Source organism: Symphalangus syndactylus, chromosome X (assembly GCF_028878055.3).
Source record: "Symphalangus syndactylus isolate Jambi chromosome X, NHGRI_mSymSyn1-v2.1_pri, whole genome shotgun sequence".
NCBI classification, from domain to species: domain Eukaryota; kingdom Metazoa; phylum Chordata; class Mammalia; order Primates; family Hylobatidae; genus Symphalangus; species Symphalangus syndactylus.
The window spans coordinates 81023594-81043513 of record NC_072447.2 but is presented as its reverse complement, the minus strand read 5'-3'; the positions used below and the strand labels follow the sequence as shown (position 1 = coordinate 81043513).

At 37.1% G+C, this 19920-nt stretch overlaps 1 protein-coding gene across 6 annotated transcripts in view; it reads right to left on the bottom strand.

The window, feature by feature from the left end:
- Positions 1-7852, bottom strand: part of CHIC1 (cysteine rich hydrophobic domain 1) — a 124129-nt gene extending 116277 nt beyond the window's left edge. For 5 of the 6 annotated variants that reach the window (XR_010119636.1, XR_010119637.1, XM_055266977.2 and 2 more), the window contains exon 1: positions 4755-7852. Coding sequence is in view for 4 of the 6 variants with exons in the window: in XM_055266977.2 (XP_055122952.1) it covers positions 4755-5041 (287 nt within the window). In the remaining 2 variants the exon portion in view is untranslated. The remainder of the gene's footprint in view (positions 1-4754) is intronic. The other variant, XM_055266980.2, reaches the window with a different exon arrangement.
- Between the last annotated feature and the right edge of the window lie 12068 nt (positions 7853-19920).

The following is a 19920-nucleotide window of genomic DNA, read 5'->3' as shown; positions in this document are numbered from 1 at the left end:
TAAAAGACTAATATCTTGTTAAAGTAACTAGAAACCCAAAACATTAAGATAATACTCTGACACATAGGGGATAGCTTAACAAAGCTTTCAGAGGTAAGCTCATGCCATAAACGCCATCACTGGTGATACTGGTACTGGTGATATTGTTGTATTCATACACATCTATGCCCAGAAACAAGTGGTCTCCACAGCATGATTCAACTAACGTATTTGTTGAGGGCCTATAGTATAGTTTGTACTATGTGGGCACACTGAGTGTTACTAAAGTGAACCAATATTCATTCAACTCACCTCTTGTCAGTTACTGTGCTATGCACTGAAGATTCATAGGGAATCAGAAATTGTTCTTGTCATTGCAATTTACAATTTAGTGGAAAAAAAGAAGACTTGCAGAAGGTGGTGACATATAGAGAGCCAGGGAAATGGGAGCCAGGGAAACGAGAGGTGAATATCAGCATTCTAGGTGGAGGCCTCACATTGAGCAGAGGCAATGAGATAAAAAAAACAGCTTGCTGTGAACAGGAACATACAAGCAGTAAGGGAAATGGCAGAAGTTTAGGCTGATAGATACACAGGGTCCATTTCTGTATGCTCTGTTATGGAGCTTAGACTCTACCTTGCAGGTGAAGGGAAAAAACACAAGATAATCTTAAGTAGGAAAAGTGGTTTGATTAGATCTCTACTTTTTGTGTCTTAATCTAGCAGCAGGCTGGAGGATGGATGTGAGGATGACAAGGATGAAGGCAAGATGACTAGCTAGGGTAGTGAAAGGGTCCTGAATCAATGAAGTGGTGGTAGAGAGGAAAAGAAGAAATTCTTAAGCCATGTATTGTTGATATTTGCTACTTGCTTAGCAGTGGGAAGTGTGAGTGGAGAGAACCAAGCATGCTTTAATGGGATAGGTGGAGGTACATTCAACTGAGGTTGTGAATACAGAAATAGGAAGGCTTTTTTGAGCATTTGGGGGTGGGGATATGAGAGGGGTGTCGGGAGATTTTTGTTTATGCCAAATTTAAGATAACAGTAAGCTATTGAGTGAAGAAGCCCAGATAAGAGCCCACGCAGAGACTGGTAAAGAAATCCCTACTTGGGAGCCATGAGATAACTGAATCTATGAGAGGTAAGATGAGACCATCTAGGGAGAGTAGGGAATAAGAAGAGTAGTGGGCTGAGAACAAAACTCTAGAGATTGCTGGTATTTAAGGGTCAAGAAGGAAGAGAAGCCCATGAATGAACAGTTAAGAAACTGCCAGAAAAATAAAAGGAACACCAGGAGAGTGAAGTGGCCAAGGAGTTCTGTGATTTTTTTGACTGGCAAAATGTTTTTTCTTCAATTAGAATTTGAATACCATTAGTTGAGACATATAACTTTCAGTTCAACTAAAGCCCCATGTCTCCTTACGCTGCACTATTTTCTGTGACCTGCCTTGCCTCTGAAGGCCTGTGTGTTTGTGAACCCTGGAGTAGAAGCTTCTAAAAAAGAAGAAATCATCCTAAGTGTCAAATGCAGCAGAGAGAACCTGAAGGATAGGGAATGAAAGATGTCCACTAATTTAGCAACAAGAGGGTAAGACTGATATTGATTAAAGATAGCTCCTCTGTGGTTTTGGTAGTAGAATCCAGATCAGAGAGGGGTAAAGAGAAAACAGATAAGGTAAATGTAGCTACTTTTTTAGAAATTTGAAGGATAAGAGAGATTGGATAGTAGCTAAAGGGAACATGGGCATAGGAAGGCTTTTGTCTTATTTTGTTTTTTAAAAACTAGAGACTGAATATGGGTACAGGCTGAGCCAGTAGAGAGGTAATATTGGAGAGATGGGTGGCCTGGTTGAGCAAGATCTGAGAGGAGGCTGGAAGAGAAAGGTATGGAAGGCACAAATGGACAGGTGAGCATTGGACAAATGGAGGGTCTCCTTGAACTCTGAGATTGAAGGAAGATGGCACAGAAACTCAGAGCTAATTAAGATCCAGTGCAGGTTTTCAGCAGGAAAGTGACATGATTAAACTGTGTTTTAAGAAAATTAGTTTGGCACAAGCATACAGGATGGATTGGAGTAGGGAGAGGCAGCAGACTGTGGCAATAAGTCAAGCAGGAGATGATGGCAACCCAAACTAGAGTGGTGCCAAATAGGAATGAGAAAATGAAAAATCTAAGAGATATTTCAGAAACTATGATGACATAATTCTGGGGCAGACTGACACAGGGCAATTCAAGGAGAAGGAAGAGTCAAAATGACTCAAAGGTTTTGAATGTTACCCTGGGAGTTCAGAATGGTGGCATCAAGGAAAGAAATGAAACAAATGGAAAGCACGGGCAATGTGGAGAGGGCTGTTGGGCTTAAAATATACTGAGTTTGAGGTGAGGGCTGTCAAATTTTAAATTTTGAGAAGAAACAAAATGCTCTATACAATAGAAGACCGCACAAATAATGGAAAAAAATCAGGGCTGGGAGAGAATATTAAATATTTCATTCAGATAGGGTATATAGTTTAAGGCAACTCTAACACTCCTATGCCAGAAAAAAAAATAAACAGAAGTTGATATTTTAGAAGTCTCAGAATAAGATTTTAGAAGTCTCAGAATAAGATTACCTACTTCATAAGGATATTACTTTACCTGATAAAAGGAAGGCTTCACTACCATACAAAGACTCATTTCTCAGATCCAGTTAAATTTTCTCCGAGACATGTAATCTCTTTCAAATCCCAAGACATTTAATGTCATATGTGATTTCTAGGTGTAAGAATGTGTACAATAAAACTAAATAAGTTTCCAAAGTATATACAGTGGTTAGTGAGTCTAGTACTGGTTTGCTGCTTTTCAGGTTTTGGTTTCAGTCAATGAATACCAACAGTACTACCCGCACGCTCCTAATTAGAAGGACATTATACCAATCACAAGGGCCTGGGCATGGCAAGTGTCAGTGTTCTTCTAATGAAGCAAATAGGTTGGTAAGTACCTGTGCAGGGTCGAATGGAACCACAAATAAATTTCAGGTAACTTAAATTTTATTTTCTTGTTCCTTCTCCTTTGCCTGAATTTTGCAAATGTGGAGGTGGAATGTTGGAGTATAAAATTATGGACTAAAGGTCATGTAACATAATCTGCATAAAAGTAACCTTTGGTACCAGCCATCATAATTAGTTTGAGTAATAAATTGTCTCCCTAGTGACAAAAGGAATGGAAGTAAAACCATGCAATAAGTTGGCATCTGAATATTGTAGGCTATCTGCAAAATTCTTGGACCAAGAAAAACTGTCTTAAAATTTCCTAATCAAAAAGCAGCTCTAAAACCCTCCCCCAACCCTTCCCCAATTTCAAAATATCTGTTAATATATTTGATGCAAAGATTACAAAAGTATATTATAATTAAAATACTCAACATGTCACGCCTGTAGTCCCAGCTACTCAGCAGGTTGAGGCAGGAAAATTGCTTGAACCTGGGAGGCAGAGGCTGCAGTGAGCCAAGATCATGCCACTGCACTCCAGCCTGGGCGACAGAGTGAGACTCCGTCTCAAAAAAAAAAAAACAAAACAAAACAACTCAACATGTTAAAAATTGAAGCTAATATAAGGGAGGTAGTATATATATTATTTAATGTAACATGAACTCAATTGAAAGTCAAAGGGACTAGGTGAGCCATTATCAAAACCAGAGGCAGCATGACATAACAACAAAAGGCAACCCATTTAGAAAATGCAGTAAAAGATAGCATAGTTCAGAGGATGAACATGACACAGTACTCAAACTTCCAAATAGTTATGGTCCAAGCAAATAAAAATGAGGAAGCACTCTCTAAAGCCCAGAGAATCATCAACATTTTTGCCTTGTAGCTATGTTAGGATATGAAGTCCCTCCCCATTTTATTTTCTGAAATATTCAATTTTTTCTCAAGATTTCAATTTTTTAAAAAACCACCCTGGATAAATTTTAAAGAAATCATGCTCAGCTCCCAAAGTACTAATTTCCATATATATTTAATGCCTGTATATTTCATACTCGGGCATACAAAATCCCTTGGAGGTAAAATATCTCAGAACTGAAAAGCTTTAGAAACCATCTGCTCCAAACCCTTCATTTTAGAGATGAAAAAATCAAGGCGCAGAAATGAGAAAAAGCAACCTGACCAAGGTCACAGGGCCAGTAAGAAGCAAAACCGGGACTAGCGTCTAAGAGCCCTGACTCAATCCATTTCTCTTTCTACTTTCCATAGCTGCCTCTCAACCTGAACCTCTAATCGAGTGATATATAAGAAAGGATTCGATAGGAAGAATGCATGGATGAATATGTGGGTGAATGAACATTCTATTATTATTCACAAAATATATCATGTTTCTGTTTTGAAGAATGCAAGCCTAGTTCTTGTCACATGTCACAGCAATTGCCGTTTCCCACAAAGTATCAATCTTGTCAGCAAAAAACCCTCTGGTACATCCTGCAGTTTAGAGACTGTTCACTTGCCAGCATACATACAAGAAAGGAGACTCACCCCCACTCCAATCGCTCTGGCTCCCAAACCCCTAACTTCCCTCTCCTATACTCACTCTTTACCTGGCATTGGTGCACCATATTTACATTCTCCTCACTTCCTTCACACGTATCCACCCATGGTTTCCCCATTTAGACCAGGTGTCCTTTCCTAACTGCACGCCTCAGTCAACCCTCCCCCACTCCACAGGCCCCTCGATCACTTCTCATTCCTCTGTTGCCAAATTTCAGGCTTTTCAAGTCCCAAGACCCCCTCTCGCTTACACAGTGATGTGGCCGGCACCCCGCACTAATACAGGGTCGGGTGCATATCTCCGCAGATGCTCCTCGCTCACTACCCGAGGCGGGGGCGGCGCCTCCTCCTCCTCCTCTTCTTCCTCCTCCTCCTCTTCCTCCTCCTCTTCCTCCTCATCCTCCTCGTCATCGTCGGGCCCAGATACCGACGACGACGACGACGGCGACGACGACGACGTTGCCGCTTCTTCTTCCTCCTCCTCCTCCAGTTCCGAGATGGTGTCGAACTCCGCCATGTTGGGCAGCAGGATGCTCATCACGTGACCTCGCGATCGCCGCCACTCTCCCGGAGAAGAGTTTGAACCTGCTGAGGTGCTGCAAGAGGAGGGGGAACGAAATGAAGAGAAAGAGGAGGGGTGTAGGGACAGGATTTGAGGAGACGCGCCTGCGTGTTGGGCAGATGGGGGGGTGGGGGGCGGCTGCTGGAGGCGGGGGCACTATAGAGGAGCAAAGTCAGTGTACGCTTGCGCAGCTCCAAGGGGAGGGGGCCGCCAGAGGTGAACTCCAAGGAATTATCCAGGTCCGGTCTGCGAGTGCTCGCCTTAATACTGCTCTCTGAGCGTCAGCTACTTGTATTCGGGGTATCTTCTGATTTTATTTCCTATTAATTAATGCTGGGCATTATTAACCCAACTGCAGGCGGGTGAGAGAAAGCATATTGTATAAAAGTAAGGTTAGAACTTTGTCCAAAATATCTCAAGGTATATACCAATCCCTTAACGTTTGTTCAGCATTACAGTTTAAAAGCCTTGCGTCATAACTTTGCCACAATCTTGGGAGGCAGGGTAAGCACTTTTATTAGCATTTTACTTAAGAGGAAACTTTTTACTACTTCTATGTAATACTTAACGGAGGACTTATTAACTCAGGGACTGTGCTAAGTGCTCTGTATGTATATCTCATTTAATCCTCTGCAGCCTTATGAGGTATGTATCATGATGATTTTATTTTACAGATGGGAAATCTAGGTGCAGAGAAAATAAGTAATTTTTCCAGTGTCAGGGAGCTACTAAATGGCAGACCTGATTTTAAATTTGGTGGTCTGTTCTGATTCCAGAAGCCCAGTACTCTTAACCAAAGGGCTGTACTGCCTGAAGTTGTTTGGAAAGATTTTGTAGAATGGTGCCTCTTGGGCTCTTCCTTAAAAGATGAATCAGAATATGCATGTTTGAATTTTGGAGTGTGTTTTGGGGGAGGGGGCAGATGGAGGGGCTGAAAGGAGCATTCCAACCTAAGGAAACCTTAATTAACATCATCCATTTTCCAGACACTGAGCTAGACCCTCACATACAATATTTCAGTTAACCCTTAATCCTGAGAGGTAAGTATCATTATATCTATTTTATTACATGACAAAAGTGGGTCTCAGAAGTTTAAGTAATTTATTCAGGTCTGTGGTGACCTTTTGTCCAAAATTTTCCATTTTAAATAGTCTATCCTATCTTCTTTACACTCACTAAAATGTTGTGGAGATCACATATTTTGCGTTTCTAAAATAGTGTGCCAAACTGTTTCATACTTGGCAGCAGCACAAAAATCCATATCATTAAGACAGTAAAGTCACACAGCTGCTAAGTAACAGAACAAACACTGTAATCCAAGCATTCTAATACCAGCTTCACTGCTCTTTCTGCTACTCTACGGCTGCATCCCAATCAGATGGTGTGTCTCTGGGGAAACAGACATAGTCAAACTTTAATTTAGGATGAGCATGACATTATCAGTATAAACAAAGTATTTAATGTGTGTGAAGTAGGAAGAAATTAGTTCTGTAAGAGAAATGAATCAAACCATTATCATCAAGGAGTATGTGTTATTAAAATGAAAAGCCCATTTTTATTCAAAAGTTGGTTTATTTAGGGGACTTTAAAAATAAGTCATAACACTATCATTAAGCAACAAATTATAACTTTTTGTAATTTAGATAACTGTATCTACTAGCCAGAAATTAGAGAAGATAGAACCTTAAAATATTTTGTAGTAGCCTTCTGGCAAGACATATATGATATATCTTTGCTTTTTTGGGGTGTTAATAAATGTGTCAGAGTTAAGATCAAAATTAATACTTTGCAACAGTTCTTCTCTTTCAAGAAGCAAAAAAAAAAAAACTGTAAACGACATTTAAAATTTTTCCAAATATCTTATCCATGAAGGTCCACTAAGTCTGTGTCTAGAGGGAAAAGTATTTCACTGACTACTGCTTAAATGGTAGTTTCTCCTCACACTCAAGATTAGGCTAGGAAAGGCTATTTGAAGGACAGGAAGGGAAAGGAGTAGGGGGTGGACTTTGTAATAAGTGCAAGTAAGATATTGGAACTATGGTAAAAGTGGAGAAATTATGGCCATGGAGAATGAGAAGGAAGGAAAGGGATGGGAAAAATCTGTTAAAATAGAAAGAGGCCCCTCATGTTTAGTCAGATGTCAAAAAGACCAAACAGTTCAGGGAAGTGCTATACTTGGCTAAACACACAAGTGTAGTCAAATCTGTTCATCTGTTTTCTGGCTTATACGTTGTGATTAAAAGTCATATGTGATTCCAAAGGTAATTTGTTTTGCTTAAATATAGGGGAATTTGGAATTAAGCAAGCTGAAGAAAAATACACTTTGTTTATCTATTGTCAGTAAACACGAGTAACACCGTGGTTTCTAAATGATACCTTAGTATTAAGAATAGTAAATCGAGGAGTAGATGGAGAAGAAAGCAGGTCATGTAACATTATGCCTAACTTGCTAAGTGGGGTACGGGAGTATTTCTCCCATATAATTAATAGAGACCTGAGGCATGAGATCATTAACCATCTGAGAGGGTTTCAACCTTAAACAGCTGAAAAGAATTATAACCTTTTAAAGTCAGCTTTATTTTATTTATTTATTAAAGCATTCAATTCATTGATTTTAGTTACAGAGTTGTGCAACTGTCACTACAAACTAAAACATTTACATCATCCCCAAAAGAAATCTCTGTCCCATTTTTCAGCCATTCTCCATTCATCCCCAACACTTGGTAAGCATTAATCTACTTTCTTTTCTACAGATTTGTTTAATGGACATTTAAATAAATGGGATCATACACTATGTGGTCTTTGTGTCTAGCTTCTTTCACGTAGCATATAATGTTTTTGTGGTTCATCAATGTTGTTTTGTGTATCAGTACTTTATTCCTTTTAATTGATGAATAACATTCCATTGTTGGGATAAATCACATTTTGTTTATCCGCTTACCAGTTGATGACATATGGGTTGCTGCCACATTTTGAATGTTATGAAAATGCTGCTATGAACATTTACACACATGCTTCTGTTTGAACATAGGTTTTAATTTCTCTTGGATAGATAACCTATGAGTGGAATTCCTGAGTCATATGCTAAGATGATGTTGAACTTATTAAGAAACTGCCAAGCTGTTTTTCCAAAGAGACTTCATCAATTTACATTCCCACAAGCAATGCAGGAGAGCTTCACTTTTTTCACATCCTCTCCAACACTTGTAATTGTCTTTTTTATTATAACTATTCTTATGGGTGTGCATCATGGTTTTACTTTGCATTTCCCTAATGACTAGTGATGAACATCTTTTCATGTACCTGTTGTCTGTTTGTATAGCTTCTTTGATGAAATGTCTACCCAAATCTTTAGCCCCATTTTAAAATAAAGCTCTTTTTGAAATACTTGTAGATTCATATGTAGGTGTAAAAAATAATACAGAGAGATCCTATTTACACTTTACTTAGTATCCCCCAATAGCAACATCTTGCATAACTATTGTTATGCAGATTTAACAACCGCAAAATTGACATTGATGCAATCCGTCTGTTTTATTCAGATTTTCCATCATAGATGTACTCATTTGTGTCTGTGTGTGTGTCCATTTAGTTCTGTGCAATTTTATCAGAGGTATAGGTTCTTATGACCATCACTACAGTCAATACAGAACAATTACATCACCATAAGGATCCCTCCTGTTATATTTTCCTAATACTTCTTACCCTCCTCCTTACATTATGTAAATTGTGTCATACTATATGTAATTTTGGGGGCTTAGATTTTTTTCACTCAGCATACTTATACTGAGAATCATCCAAGTTATTGTGTGTATCAGTGGTTATTTTTATTGCTGTGTAATATTCCACAGTATAGATTTACCACACTTTTTTTAGCTATTCACCAACTAAAAGGCATGTGTTGTTTTCAGGTTTCAGATGTTATGAATAAACTGCTATAAAAAATTTTGTACAGCTTTTTTGCCCTTTAAAAAATTGGGCTATTTGTCTTCTTATGGATTTATAAATGTTTTTTATGCATCCTAGATAGAAGTCCTTTATTACATATATGATGTACAAGTATTTTGTCCCAGTCTTTGGCTTGCCTTTTCTCATGGTTAATGATATCTTTAGAATGGAAAAGTTTTAAATTTTGATCAATTCATCAATTTTTAATCACTTATGCTTCTGGTGACATACCTAAGGAGTTTTTGGCTAACCCATTATCACAAATATTTGCTCTTATGTTTTCTTCTAAGAGTTTTATTGTTTTTTTTTATTTTTTTGAGATGGAGTCTTTCTCTGTCATCCAGGCTGGCATGCAGTGGCGCGATCTCGGTTCACTGCAAGCTCCGCCTCCTGGGTTCACGCCATTCTCCTGCCTCAGCCTCCCAAGTAGCTGGGACTACAGGCACCCACCACCATGCCTGGCTAATTTTTTTTGTATTTTTAGTAGAGATGGGGTTTCACCATGTTAGCCAGGATGGTCTTGATCTCCTGACCTCGTGATCCGCCTGCCTTGGCCTCCCAAAGTGCTGGGATTACAGGCGTGAGCCACTGCGCCCAGCCAAGTTTTCTTGTTTTAACTCTAACATTCAGGTCTGTGATTCATTCTGAATTAATTTTTTGTGTATGGTATTAAGTAAGGGTCTAAATTTATATTTTTGCATTGTGGTTATGAAATTATTCTAGCACCATTTACTGAAGACTGTCCTGTTTTCATTGAATTGCCTTGATATTGATACAGGAGATAAAAAGTTATTTAGGCAAATAGCGAGGGCAAAAGAGTGTCCTCAGCAGAACTTCTTTTCCAACAAAAAGCAGCCCAAGATATCATTTCTTTTCTAACAAAGGGAAGCCTGGAAGATCGTAATGCAAACATAGATAAGGAAGCTGGAAGCTTGCACAGGGGATGCCAGCAGCTGTACCTATATTATAGAAAGGGCTACCTGGGGCCAGGCATGTCCACCATGGGGTCTCCACCTTCCCTTTTTTGTTAGCATGTGTGCAGTAAGAAAGAAATAAGCAACATGGAGTAGCTCAGGCAGAGGACCCACCTGCATAGTAAAAGATTGGGGTTAGGGCTGCCAGAGATTTGCACCCTATGCAGATGGCACATATGGTCCTAACCGGTTTTTCAGGTCCTATGTTGATCAGATACTGCCTCCCAACTAGCTCATCTATAAAAACCCTTGCATTTCACTGCACGTTGGCAATCCATTTTTCTAGGAACCCTCTCTGTGGCAGACAAATTTCTTTCGCCTATTAAAATTCTGCTCTAAACCTCACCCTTTGTGTGTGTCTGCATCCTTGATCTCTGTGGCAGTGAGACCAAGAATGTCAGATGTCACCCCATTCAATGAGGCTGCTTCAATATCTTTGTTGAAAACTGACCATTAATGTTTGGGTTTATTTTGGGACTCTTAATTCTAGTCAATTTTTCTCTATGTCTATCTTCATGCCAGCACCAAATCATCTTGAATATTGTAGCTTTATAGGAAGGTTTTAATTAGAACATTTAAGTCCATCAAATTTGCTCTTTTTCAATATTATTTTGGCTATTCTGAGTCTTTGCATTTTCATGTAAATTTTAGGGTCATGTCATCAGTTTATTTTTAAAAAACGAGCTGGAATTTTGATAGGAATTGCTTTGAATCTGTAGATCAATTTGAGAATGTCATCAACTTCACAATGTTGAAGTTGCGCATTGTTTTGCAAAATTCTGGGATAAACTCTAATTGGTCTATATATTTTTTTTTCCTTGTGATGTTAGTTTGACTTTGTTATCAGACTGAGGACTTTCCCTGTTTTCTCTATTTCCTGGGAGAAACTGTGAAGTATTGTTATTTTTCTTCTTTAAACGTTTGATAGAATTCAGCAGGCCTGGGCTTTTTATTGTGGGGGTATTTTTTTATTACTAATTTATTCTTTTTACTTGTAATAGTTCTATTGAGATTTTCTATTTCTTCTTAAGTCAGTTTCAGTATTTTTGTCTTTCTAGGAATTTGTTTTGTATAAATTGTCTAATTAGTTGGCCTAAAATGTTTTATAGTTTTTCTTGTAATTTTTTAAAAAAATTCTGTAAGGTTAGTAGGTAGTTATGTTCCCTTGTTCATTATAAATTTAGTAATTTTGTGTTCTCTTTTTTGTTTTTACTTGTACTGCCTAGCCATAGATTTTTCCATTTCATTCATATAAACCAAGAATAAGATCCTAAGTCCCCCAACACACTGAACAGACCACCTTTTGGCCAGGGGGACCCCAGAGAAACCTGAAAAACCGACCAACAATGACAGAAAGGGAGGTCAGACATGCCTCATTACACCCCATCATTTTGAAGATTAGGCACTACTGACCAGCATTAACATTGAACTAGAGATCGTAAGACTGACAAAACACTCTTTGTGGCAATAAGTTACCAAATTCCAATCTGATTCTGATATAACATCACATGACAGCATATCCTTAAAAAATAAAAATATTTGACCCCAAAGTATATTTCTTTGATGTATTTTGAAATGGTCCTGCAAAACCATCTCCTGTTAGGGAAATTTGCATCTGTACAGAACCTCCATTAATGCAGCCAAGCCTTCCTTTCTAGATCTTTCCCAGATCTAGGAGAGATTACATGAGAGTCTGACACCATTAAGGTCTGAAAAAAGACATTTACCATCTATTCTCTCTGAAGGGTGCTACCTGGAGAGTTCATCTACATAACAAGAGCTTTGGCCTCCATAACCCTTCCTATGTTAACTCAAGCATTTATTTCTACTGACTTCAAGTTTTTTAAAAAAGTTAAACTCTTTCAACCAATTGTCAATCAGAAAATCTTTGAAACCACCCATGACTCGTGAGCCTCCACTTCAAGATATCCTCCCTCTTTAGGCTTTACTAATGTACACCTTCCACGGATTAATTTATGATCTTACGTACAATTCCTGTCTCCCTAAAATCTATAAAACCAAACTGTAACCTGATCACCTCAGGCACCGCTTGAGTCTGTTCCCCAGGTCTTGGTCATTCATATTAGCTCTAAATAAACCATAAAATATTTTACAGGGTTTGGTTTTCCCATTAACGTGTAACTTTTCACAAAATCAACTGTTGGTTTCACTGATTTTCTGTATTATTTTTGTTACTCATTCCTTTGATTTGTCCAGTGTATAGTTTTGATGTTTGTCTCCTTCAAATCTCATGCTGAAATGCAATCCTCAGTTTTGGAGGTGAGGCTTTGCAGGAGGTGTTTGTGTCATGAGGGTAGATCCCTCATTAATGACTTGCTGCTCTCCCCACAGTAATAAGTGAGTTCTTGCTGTCTCTGTTCATGTAAGAGCTGGTTGTTTAAAAGGGCCTGGCACCTCTTGCTCTCATTCTTGCTCCCTCTCTCACCATGTGAAATGCTTGCTGCACCTTCACCTTCCATCATTAGTAAAAGCTTCCCATGGCCTCACCAGAAACCAAGCAGATGCTGGTGTTATGCATGTACAATCTGGAGAAGTGTGAACCAAATAAAACTCTTTTCTATATAAATTACCCAGTCTCCGGTATTCCCTATATAGCAATGCAAAATGGACTACTACATAGAGTAATCTTTATTCTTTTCTTTCTTCTGCTTGCTTTGGGTTAAGTTTGCTCTTCTTTTTCGAGTTTATTGAGGCTGAAACTGAGGTTATTGATTTGAGATCTTTCATATATTTTATATGTATGTGTATATGTATATACTGATATGGTTTGGCTCTGTGTTCCCACCCAAATCTCATCTCAAACTGTAATCCCCAGGTGTTGAGGGAGGGACCTGGTGAAAGGTGATTGGATCATGAGGGTCATTTCACCCATGCTGTTCTTCTGATAGTGAGTGAGTTCTCAGGAGATCTGATGGTTTTATGAGGGGCTCTTCCCCCTTTTTCTTATTCTCTCACCTGCTACCACGTAAGACGTGCCTGCTTCCTCTTCCACCATGATTGTAAGTTTCCCAAGGCCTTGCCAGCCATGTGGAACTGAGTCAATTAAACCTCTTTCCTTTATAAATTACTCAGTCTTTGGTATGTCTTTATAGCAATGTGAAAATGTACAAATATATGTACTCTTATATATTTCCTTCTAGGGACTGATTTAGCTATCTCTGATACATTTTTCCATGTTGTGTTTTTCTTTATACCCAGCTCAAAATTTTTGCTAATTTCTCTGATGATTTTTCTTTGCCCTATAGGTTATTATAAATTTGTTTAACTTCCAGATATTTGAAGATTGCCAAAATTTCTAAGTTAATTCCAGTATGGCTTCAGAGCATAAAAGTTCTATAATATGGACCCCTTAAAATTTATTGAGACTTGTCTTACGACCTATCATATTGTTTAATTTTTAGAAGGTTTTACATGCATTTGGGAAGAATATATATTCTGCTGCTATTGGTTAGAGTATTCTGAAAATATCATTTATGTCTACTTTATATTGCTATGCAAATCTTTTATATCCTTGTAGAATTTCTGTCTCTATTTTTTCGTCCGTTACTGAGAGTGGGGCATTGAAGTCTCCAGCTATTATTGTTGAATCTTCCATTTCTTTCTTCAATTTTGTTAGTTTTTACTTCGTGTAGTATTGGGTGCTCTTGCTAGGTGAAGATATATTTATAATTATATTTTCCGATGAATTGATCATTTAATTATTATAAAATACATTTCTTTATACCTAGTAATACAGTTGGTCTTAAAGCTCATATTTTTATTTTAGTATACATACTCCAGCTTTGTTATTTTTACTGTTTTCATCATAGTTTCCCATCCTTTTCTTTAACACTATTTGTATCTTTGAATCTAAAATATATCTCCTGTAGGCAGCATACCATTGGATCTTTTATTTTTAAATTGAGTCTCACATTTGCTGAATTTTTATTGGAGGCTCTAATCCATCAAATTTAATATTAATATTGATATGGTTTGATTTCTGCCTGCTTTTTGTTTTCAATACATCTCATGTGTTTTTTGTTTATTGCTCTTTTACTTCCTTCTTTTGGATTTACTGTCTTCCTAATGCACCATTTTAATTTATTTGTGTATTTTTAAACTGTCTTTGGTGATGTTTTCTTCATGGTTCCTCTAGGGATTAAGATATGCATTTTACCATATCGCAGTCTATTTCATATTGATGCCAACTCAATTTCAGTAAAATGTAAAAACTTTGTGCCAATATAATTACATTGCCTCATATCATTTTTTGTGCTATTATTGTCATGTATTATGTATAAATTTGTGTTCAATAATATACTTTTAATTTTTGCTTTACACAAATTTAATATCTTTCAAAGACATTAAGAAGAAAACACTTTATGAGTCCTATCTATTAACCTACATATTAACAATTTTTACTACTCTTTCTACCTGTAGATACAAGTTGGCTTTGGGAGTCATTTTTTTTTTTTTTTTTGCTCCAATAAGCTTCATTCCCTCATTATTCTTTTGCTTTATTGTTGTTATATATATCTTTATATGTTATCAGTCCAACAATAAAATATTATAATCATTATTTTATGTAATTTTCTTTTGAATCACATGAGAGAGGTAAAGAAAAAATATATACTTATAGCATCTTTTATACTTACTGCTATAATTACCTCTACAGGTGATCTTTGTTGTTGTTGTTGCTGTTTAAATGTAAATTTGAATTACTATCTAATGTCACTTCCTTTCTTCCTGGTATTTCTTGTGAGGTAAGTCTTCCAGCAACAAATTCTCTTTCTTTGCTTATTGTACATATATTTATATTGCCTACATTTTTTGAAGAATAGATTTGCTGGATATAGGATATTTGGCTGACATTTTTTTTCTAGTACTTTGGGTATGCCATTCCATTCCCTCCTGGCCTCAATTACTTCTGATGACAGGTCAATTTTGGATTATATTGTGGTTGCCTTGTACATGTTGAGTAGTTTTCCTCTTGTTGCTTTCAAGGTTTTTACTTTGCCTTTGAACAGTGTAACATATGTCTAGATGTGAATCTCTTTGTGCTTGTCTTACTTGGAGTTCATGGGAAATTTTCAACCATTATTTGTTCAATTATTTTTTTTCCTTCTCAATTTCTCTCTGTCTTCTCCTTCTGAGACTCCCATTAAATGTATGATGGCACACTTAATCAGGTCTTGAAGGCTCTGTTCATTTTGTAAATTCTTTTTTCTATTATTCAGATTAGAGAACTTTTATTGATCTATATAAAATTTGTCTGGTTCTTGCTTTGCCTACTCAAATCAGCTGTTAAGCACCTTAGTTACTGTCATTTCCAACTTTAGAATTTCAATTTTTGTAATAATTTCTTTTTTTTATTGTCCTGTATTTAGTGATTCCCTTTGTCATACCTTTAATTTTTTAACATGGTTTTTATTAGTTCTTTGAATATATTTACAATAGCTTTATAGCTTTTTTTTTCTTTTTCAACTTTTATTTTAGGTTTGAGGATACACATGCAGCTTTGTTACATGGGTAAATTAGGAGCCACTAGAGTTTGCTGTATAAATGATTTTGTCACCCAGGTAGTGAGCATAGTACCGTATAGGTAGTTTTTTGACTACTGCTCTCCTCCCAGCCTCCCCACCCAAGTAGACCCCAGTGTCCATTGTTCCTATCTTTGTGTCCATGCATACTCAATGTTTAGCTCCCTCTTATAAGTGAGAATATGCTGTATTTGGTTTTTGGTTTCTGCACTAATTCACTTTGGATAATGGCCTCTAGCTACATCCACATTGCTGCAAAGGCCATGATTTCAAGGGGTTTTGTGGCTGCATAGTATTCTGTAGTGTATATGTACCACATTTTCTTTATTGATTCCACCATTTATGGACATCTAGGTTGATTCCATGTCTTTGCTGTTGTGAATAGTGCTTCAATGAACATATGGGTGCATGTGTCTCTTTGGTATAATTATTTATATTCCTTTGGGAATATACCCAATAATGCTATTGCTGAGACAAATGGCAGTTCTGTTTTATGTTCTTTGGGAAATCTCCAAACCACTTTCCACAGTGGCTAGACTAATTTACATACCCACCAGCATTGGATAAGCATTTCCTTTTCTTTGCAACCTCACAAAGATCTGTTATTTTCTTAATTTTTAATAATAGCCATTCTGACTGGTGTGAGATAGTATCTCATTGTGGTTTTGATTTGCATTACTCTGATGATTAGTGATGTTGAGCCTTGTTTCATATGCTTGTTGGCCACTTGTATGCCTTATTTTGAGGAGTATCTGTTCATGTCCTTTGAATATTTCTTAAATGGAGTTGGGGTTTCTTTGCTTGTAAATTTGTTTAAGTTCCTTATAGATGGTGGATATTAGACCTTTGTTAGATGTATAGTTTGCAAACATTTCTCCCATTCTGTAGGTTGTCTGTTTACTCTGTTGAAAGTTTCGTTTGCTGTGCAGAAGTTCTTCAGTTTATTTAGGTGTCACTTGTCTATGTTTTGTTTTGTTGCAATTGCTTTTGGAAATATCGTCATGAAATCTTTGCCAAGGCCTGTATCCAGAATGGTATTTTCTAGATTTCCTTCTGAGTTTTACGACTTATTTTTAGGTCTTTAGTCTATTTTGAGTTGATTTTTGTATACGGTGAAGGTAAGGAGTCCAGATTCAACCTTCTGCGTATGGCTAGCATCATTTATTGAATAGAAAGTTCTTTCTCCAGTACTTGTTATTGTCAACTTTGTCAAAGATAGATGGTTGTCAGTGTGCAGCCTTTAGTATTTTTGTAGGGTGGATCTGTTGGCAATGAATTCCCTCAGTTTTGTTTGTCTAAGAAAGAATTTCTTTCCACTTTTGAATGATTTTTTTTATATTATGTAGAATTTTTTATTAACATTTTTTTGTCCTTCAACAATTTAAATATATCACTCTATTTTCTTTTTTTTGATAGTTTGAATTTCTTTTTTTCTTTTTAAAATTATTTTTCTTATTTCTTATTTATTTTATTTTAAGTTCTAGGATACATGGGCAGAATGTGCAGGTTTGTTACATAGGGATACATGTGCCATGGTGGTTTGCTGCACCTATCAATCTGTATTCTAGGTTTTAAGCCTCACATGTATTAGGTATTTGTCCTAATGCTCTCCCTCCACTTGGCCCCCACCCCCTGACAAGCCCTGATGTGTGAATGTTCTCCTGTGTCCATGCATTCTCATTTTTTTTTTTTTCTTTTTTTTTTTTTTTTTTTATTATACTTTAGGGTTTTAGGGTACATGTGCACAATGTGCAGGTTTGTTACATATGTATCCATGTGCCATGTTGATTTCCTGTACCCATTAACTCGTCATTTAGCATTAGGTGTATCTCCTAATGCTGTCCCTCCCCCCTCCCCCCACCCCACAACAGTCCCCGGAGTGTGATGTTCCCCTTCCTGTGTCCATGAGTTCTCATTGTTCAATTCCCACCTATGAGTGAGAACATGCGGTGTTTGGTTTTTTGTCCTTGTGATAGTTTACTGAGAATGATGTTTTCCAGTTTCATCCATGTCCCTACAAAGGACACGAACTCATCATTTTTTATGGCTGCATAGTATTCCATGGTGTATATTTGCCACATTTTCTTAATCCAGTCTATCGTTGTTGGACATTTGGGTTGGTTCCAACTCTTTGCTATTGTGAATAGTGCCGCAATAAACATACGTGTGCATGTGTCTTTATAGCAGCATGATTTATAGTCCTTTGGGCATTCTCATTGTTCAACTCCCACTTATGAGAACACATGGTATTTGATTTTCTGTTCTTGTGTTAGTTTGCTGAGAATGATGGGTTCCAGCTTCACCCATGTCCCTGAAAAGGACATGAACTCGTTCTTTTTATGGCTGCATAGTATTCCATGGTGTATATGTGCCACATTTTATTTAGTCTATCATTGATGGGCATTTGGGTTGGTTCCAAGCCTTTGCTATTGTAAATAGTGCTGCAATAAACAAACGTGTGATGTATCTGTATAATAGAATGATTTATAATTCTTTGGGTATATACCCATTAATGGGATTGCTGAGTCAAATGGTATTTCTGGTTCTAGGTCCTTGAGGAATTGCCACACTGTCTTCCACATGATTGAACTGATTTATACTCTGACCAACAGTGTAAAAGTGTTTCTATTTCTCCTCAGCCTCGCCAGCATCTGTCATTTCCTGACTTTTTAATAATCACCATTATAACTGGAGTGAGATGGTATCTCATTGTGGTTTTGATTTGCCTTTCTCTAATGAACAGTGATGTTGAGCTTTTCTTCATATGTTTGTTGGCCACATGAATGTCTTCTTTTCAAAAGTGTCTGTTCATACCCTGCACCCACTTTTTGATGGTGTTTTTTTTTTTCTTGTAAATTTGTGTAAGTTCTTTGTAAATTCTGGATATTAGACCTTTGTCAGATGGTTAGATTGCAAAAATTTTCTCCCATTCTGTAGGGTGCCTGTTAACTCTGATGATAGTTTCTTTTGCTATGCAGAAGCTCTTTAATTAGATTCCATTTGTCAATTTTGGCTTTTGTTGAAATTGGTTTTGGGGGTTTTAGTCATGAAGTCTTTGCCCATGTGTGTGTCCTGAATGGTATTGCCTAGGTTTTCTTCCAGGATTTTTGTGGTTTTGGGTTTTATATCTAAGTCTTTAATCCATCTTAATTTTTGTATAAGGTGTAAGGAAGGTGTCCAGTTTCTATTTTCTGCATATGGCTAGCCAGTTATTTCAGCACCATTATTTAATAGGGAATCCTTTCCCCATTACTTGTTTTTGTCAGGTTTGTCAAGGATCAGATGGTTGTAGATGTGTGATGTTATTTCTGAGGTCTCTGTTCTGTTCAATTAATCTATATATCTGTTTTGGTACCAGTACCATGCTGTTTTGATTACTGCAGCCTTGTAGTATAGTTTGAAGTCAGGTAGCATGATGCCTCCAGCTTTGTTCTTTTTGCTTAGTATTGTCTTGGCTATATGGGCTTCTTTTTGGTTCCATATGAAATTTAATGTAGCTTTTTCACATTCTGCAAAGAAAGTCAATGGTAGCTTGATGGGAATAGCCTTGAATCTATAAATTCCTTTGTGCAGTATGGCATTTTCATGATATTGATTCTTCCTACCCATGAGCATGGAATGTTTTTCCATTTGTTTGTGTTGTCTCTTATTTTCTTGAGCAGTGGCATGTAGTTCTGCTTTAAGGAGCCCTTCACATCCCTTGTAAGTTGTATTCCTAGGTATTTTATTCTTTTTGTAGCAATTGTGAATGGGAGTTCACTCATGATTTGGCTCTCTGCTTGTCTATTGTTGGTATGTAGGAATGCTTGTGATTTTTCCACATTGATTTTTATATCCTGAGACATTGCTGAAGTTGTTTATCAGCTTAAGGAGTTTTTGGGCTTAGACAATGGGGTTTCTAAATGTACAATCATGTCATCTGCACACAGACAATTTAACTTCCTCTCTTACTATTTGAATACCCTTTATTTCTTTCTCTTGCCTGATTGCCCTGACCAGAACTTCCAATATTATGTTAAATAGGAGTGGTGAGAAAGGGCATCCTTGTCTTGTACCAGTTTTCAAAGGGAATGCTTGCTGCTTTTGCTCATTCAGTATGATTTTGGTTATGGGTTTTTCATGAATAGGTCTTATTATTTTGAGATATGTTCCATCAATACCTGGTTTATGGAGAGTTTTTAGCATGAAGAGATGTTTGATTTTATCGAAGGCCTTTTCTGCATCTATTGAGGTAATCACATGGTTTTTGTCATTGGTTCTGTTTATGTGATGGATTATGTTTATTTATTTGGGTATGTTAAACCAGCCTTGCATCCCAGGGATGAAGCTGACTTGATTGTGGTAGATAAGCTTTTTGATGTGCTGCTGTATTCAGTTTGCCAGTATTTTATTG